The sequence below is a fragment of the Hyperoodon ampullatus genome (assembly GCF_949752795.1).
Source record: "Hyperoodon ampullatus genome assembly, chromosome: 4".
Taxonomy (NCBI): Eukaryota; Metazoa; Chordata; class Mammalia; order Artiodactyla; family Ziphiidae; genus Hyperoodon; species Hyperoodon ampullatus.
The window spans coordinates 51956555-51962210 of record NC_136917.1 but is presented as its reverse complement, the minus strand read 5'-3'; the positions used below and the strand labels follow the sequence as shown (position 1 = coordinate 51962210).

The following is a 5656-nucleotide window of genomic DNA, read 5'->3' as shown; positions in this document are numbered from 1 at the left end:
CATCCGTGAACAGTTTCTGAACAGAGAACACTTTGGAAATATTTATGCTTTTCTTTGTGTGGCATGACTGACTTGCATACTCAAATATAGGCTGTCTCTAGTAAATCTAAAATCTTGAAGCTAAAAAATTATCCTTTTATGAGGTGTGGAAGTCAGTGACTTTTGGTGACGTTCTTTCTAGCAGTGTTACAATACATGCAAGACGTAAGAGCATTTGTGGTTTGAACTTGCAAGATGCAGATACCACAGACTCCAGAAAAACCTAAGTTGGGGTTTGTTTTGTTTTGATTTTGTTTTTTAAAGCGGGTAAAAGACAAAACACTGAAAATTGAATTCTTATCTTCCAGAGGCTAAGATTATTATAATGGACATACTTTTTACCTTTGTCTCTAAAGAACACTTTAGTTTTATTTGTTCACTTATGTGCTTTGATTATCCCCTTTGAATTATAGGACAAGTCTTGTTGTTTAGCCTAAGAGAAGATTTATTTAGTAATTTCTTCTCAGGTATGGAACCACGGTCGTAACTAACATGTTGACCAGACTAGGACTGCTGGTTAAAAACATTTTATTCACCATTAAGTGATCTTTATCAATATTCTGGATTAGACAACAAATTACCTTTCTTGGGTGTTCCCTGTAAACTGTACTCCTATTTGAATGTTAAATTTTTGTTTCTAAAGTTTAATTTTAAGATGTTTGAATGTTCAGTTTATGTATTTGAACTACAATAAACCAACCCTTTTTATATACGTGGATTGTATATGATTATTGTTATATAATTTATAAATACTTCTTTTAAGCCTGTTCTTAATTTGGCACAAAGAAAGTTTAAATTTTGAATATCGCATCATTTTAAAAGGCTTGAATATAATAAATTACCTGCATCATAAAAGGGAAGGAATTTGTGAAGAACCATTTTGGTGCTCAGTCTCTTAGCAGTATCTTATTGCTTCATAGCAAGAAGATGCTGGTTTTTGTCTGTCTGTTTTCTTGTTTTTGTCTTTTATATTAACATTGATGATGAATGCCTTTTTGGACTCCTTTCAATGTGTCATGCACATCATACCGTGAAACTTACCTTTGATTCCCAATCGCTCTTTCTAGCTTCCCCAGTTTAAAAAGATCCCTCTATTTCATTCCTTTATAGATTTCTAGTTTGAGTTACCACATAAACAAAATGTTTAAGAAAAATATATGTTAACAGGATAAGTTGTTTTCCCTGTTACCTCACACCTGCTATGATTGCAACAAAACCTAAAAAAAGGGACAGCGGTATTTGTATATGTTGTATGCATACAGACCCAGACATGCATCACACACATACAAAAGTACAGTCACATCTCTGTGACTTAGTGCTTAGCTTAAATATATGAAGCGCCACAGAAATGATGTGAGTTCTATATGTAGAAACCTGGAGTGGGTTATCTGACTAAAGTCTAACCTATAAAATTGGTAGTTAGCAGGATTTTTTAAAAATAAATCCATTGAGTGATTTTGAAGCTTGTCAGAAGTGAAACAAAATGCACGCCCAAAGGAACACAACTATTATAGAATAGGACTGTCCTACAAAGGTGGAAGTTTCTAGAATGCTTTATTTTGTTATTCTGAATTCCACATAATATTATTTGCCTACTCACTATGTTCCATTTCTCACCATAGAAAAGTGTGAAGAAAATGGTTTGGTGATACCTATTTTAATTTCCTACTTTTGCTGTAAAGTATTTGGGATTAATGTTTCACGTAAGGTGTAAATCAAACTTTTCTATGCAGATTTCTTAAAGGGAGCGAGGACTTTGTATATTAGGGTTTTTTTTTTTAATTGAAGTATAGTTGATTCACAGTGTCATGTTAGTTTCAGGTTACAGCAGAGTGATTCAGTTATACATATGTATATACTTTTTCAGGTTCTTTTCCCTTATAGGTTATTACAAGATAGTATAGTTTCCTGTGCTATACAGTAGGCCCTTGTTGTTTATCTGTTTTATATACAGTAGTGTGTGTATATTAATCCCAAGCTCCTAATTTACCCCCCCTGCCCCCCATTAGGTTCTTAATGACAGGGTCATTGTAATTACATTGTGTTTCAGTATCTTCATTTTGATGTGGAGCTTATCAGCAAGCTCTAAAAATACATGGTTTGTTGCGCTCTGATACCTGTGCAAGTGTTAAGGTCTGACCTCCCTGTAAAGCCCCCTTGTGCAATGATGATTTCAAAAGCAGCATTCAAGACAAAGACAGCTTTAAGTCTCCAAAACTATCTGAAGTAAAACATAATTGTTTTTATTTATTTACAAGTTAAAATGTCACACAGTGAAAGCTTACATCCTACATTTACTAAAGATAATGAACATAAAAATATTTAATTCAAATAGTTCATCCAGTTTTAAAGGTAACCCAATTATATAACTATTGTCTAACAAGACAGTATTTTAGGTACTTGGGTTAACTGTGCTCTTGTGAGCCTTAAAATGAAATATGTTATGAACCAAGGCAAAAAGCCTTACCTTCTGTGTTAAAATAGCAAATCATGACCATTTATAAAGAACAAACCAAAAACCCCACAGACTGTACATTAAAAAAAAATTTCATCCACAGCATATTTTTATATTTTCTCCACTGCTTGCCCTAAATGCAGTTTTTTTGTTTTTGTTTTTTTTTTTCAGAGAGAACCACTCGGTGAAAATATCCCAGAATTCCATTAGAGTAACCAAGAATCATGGATACATGTCTTTATTTAATAGGGGAAGAAATGTTATCCTCATCGTTTTATTGGGTATGCTTTACCATGCTGTAAATTGAACAGTTACTGCTTGTTATTCAAATTATACTGGTAATACATTTTGGAATACAAAATTTTATCACTTTTTCTGTATTGCCTTGTTTTCTGTTAGCCAGATTCTCTGTCTTGTGTCCATTGAATTTTCTCTTTTCCATGCTAACTCTTTCTCTCTTCCTCCCTCCCTTTCTTCCTCTCTCTCTTTTTCCCCACTCCCCCCCGCACCCCCCTTGGGTTACTCTTGATAGTCTTTGTAACTTAAAAACCCTGAGGTATTTTAAAAGTTGGGCAGGGTTCATGTTCAATGTTAGAGCTATGTTTAATGCTCATTTAACAAAAGATCACCATCTTTATATTTGAGGGTTACATTCACCAATTAATACCTTTATCATTAACCATAATGGTATGGTTAACAATAACATAGCTTATACTTTATCTTGAGAGAAAGAAGATTTTGGGAGAAACATTGATTTCAGCTTGTAGAAGATTGTCTCCTGCTACTCTTTGGAAGAGGAGTTAATTGGGAGGAGAATTAAGGGTGGTTTTTAAGTTCTTTCTCAAAATCAGAATATAGAATATCATGATAGGCTGCTAAAATCCCCAGACTTAGAAACTGAAGACTCACAAAGGTGCTTTAAAAAGATCAATGAAGCAGATTTTAGTATAAGGCAAAGTCTGAATTTACTTAAACTTAGCCAAAATAAGCCATGGTTTGAAATTAGCCCAGAATTGGAATAAGGTGATGTTCCTTATTCTTCAACCTTCAGTCATGGAAATTCTGTATGGATTTTCATCAAGTAAATGAACATTTCTTAAGCAAATGAAGATAACATTAAAATTTATGTGTTAAAAATCTCAAGTAGAAGTAGATTTTGAGCTCTGGTTATGTGCAATAAGGTTTGATAGGTGAAGTTAGAGTTAGCAGGTTCAGGAAGAAACTAAACGTAAAGAGATTGAACCTTTGACAGATAAGCTCCACTCCAGCCAGTACACGGCTGGTCCTAAGGACTACCCAGTAAAACAGCCATTATGGACAAGTGACAAAACAGCTGGCCTTTCTAATCACTTGTGACAGAAGCATCTTCAAACAACACAGTTAATTCTTTGGATAACCAGGTTATAACATAGTTATTCTAATACGGTGTCCTACTTACCAAATTGCACATTTTGGAAATGCAGACTGTGAAGCCTTTTTGTAATTCCTAATGGTAATTTTATTATGTTTCATATGGCAAAGTCAACAATATTGATAAGCAGCATTACAAATAAATAACAGTAATCGCAATTTGTTTTGCTTTGAAACTATTTATCACCATCTCCTGTCTCTTCGTGTTCCCAGGGGATAGGATCATTGTCCTGTACACAAGGGACTGTGTCTCTCTCATGCCAAAACTGCTCTACATCAGGGAGGATGGGAATCTCTGCCTTCTCAGCTTTCTCTTTGCTGGATGAGGGAGAGCCAGTTTTCTCTTTCTCTGGTATGGATGATGGGGATTCTGGAGATGGAACATTGTCAGGAAGGACCTGTGAGTTACCAGCGGGTGTTTCCTGAGACTCTGAAGCAGTTGGATGTTTTTTGGTTATCCATTTCCATGAGCCTTTTAAGCCTTCCTTGGACTCCTCTGACATCACTAGAAAAATGAGAGGATTTGCTGAAGAGATGGAAAACATTAGGACTTGAGACAGGGCTATAAAACCTTGCGGTGGGGCCGGGCCTCCGGCCTTCAGATGCCACATCCACAGCCACGCTATCCATTCAGGGAGCCACAGAATAGTGGAGGTGATGGCAATGCTCAGCAACATCACTGTGAGTTGCTTTGAGTGCATCTGGCTTCTAAGATTTTGAGTCTTAGTTCCTCGTTTCTGACATTGGCCATAAGCTCTCCAGAAATAAAAGCTGGCAAAGAGTAACGGAAGGCAAAATACCAGGAGAGGGTAGAGCTTACCAAACATTGACATGAACTCTTCGGCCATAGCGGGTACATCCATGAGGCACATTTCCACGCCTGCGTGATGCCTGGTGGTGCTAAAGAACCATTCTGGCAGAGGTAGCAGGCTAGCCACGGCCCAGATGGCTGCCAGCACTGACCAGATGGTGCAGTTGTGGATATTTTCTTGCTTGGCTGGGTCACATGCATACATGAAGCATACTTTGGCCACTGCAACGATGGTCAGGCTCTTGGCTGCCATGCACGTGTGGATGAACCAGTCAGAGGACTTGCAGACAAACCAGCCTAGATCCCAAACCCCTTTGGAGTATGCTGTAGCTCGGACAGGTGCAGAAAACATCAGGAGAGAGAGATCAGCCAGGCTGAGATTCAGAATCAGGGAGTGGATCATGGATGGCTTTCCCTTCCAAGCACTGTGGAGGAGGATGCCAATCACGCACAGATTCCCCACGAAGCCCACCAGGCAGACAGCCACCAAGAGAGCTGGGACTATGGTCCTCCAGTCCTTGGAGTCAGAAGGCAGGTACCCACCGGCAAAGTGGAGGTGAGCAAAGGACCCGTTCATGGTGCTGGAGTTGGAGTCTGCCAAGGCAGCTGTCAGCATCCCCCTTTCCATCCAGCTTCTACTTGCAGAAGTTAGCTTCTATTTGTCTTTCTGCCTTGGCTCTTTTGTGTAGGAAGTAAATACGTCATCGTCAGTGTCAACTGACACCTCTGGACCCTCCTCTTGCTTATTTCCTGAGAGCAGACTGTGGAAGAAGTTTGACTGCTAAGCTCGTCGCTGCTGCGTGTGCTATTTCTTGCCTGCACTGAGTGACAAGCCGCAGGAGAGCATGGCTGCTGCTCATTAGCAAGTCTAATATCAGACTGTCAGCTCTTTGGAGTAAAAAACTCCCCAATATACCCATCAATGATAAATGAGGAGAACA

The 5656-nt window shown here is 38.2% G+C and overlaps 1 protein-coding gene across 1 annotated transcript; it reads right to left on the bottom strand.

Moving 5' to 3' along the window:
* Positions 1 to 4080: 4080 nt before the first annotated feature.
* Positions 4081 to 5343, bottom strand: GPR151 (G protein-coupled receptor 151; the record flags this gene model as incomplete). Its single annotated transcript, XM_079704114.1, has 1 exon — positions 4081 to 5343. The coding sequence occupies one exon, from the start codon at positions 5341 to 5343 to the stop codon at positions 4081 to 4083; it is 1263 nt and encodes a 420-aa protein (XP_079560240.1).
* Between the last annotated feature and the right edge of the window lie 313 nt (positions 5344 to 5656).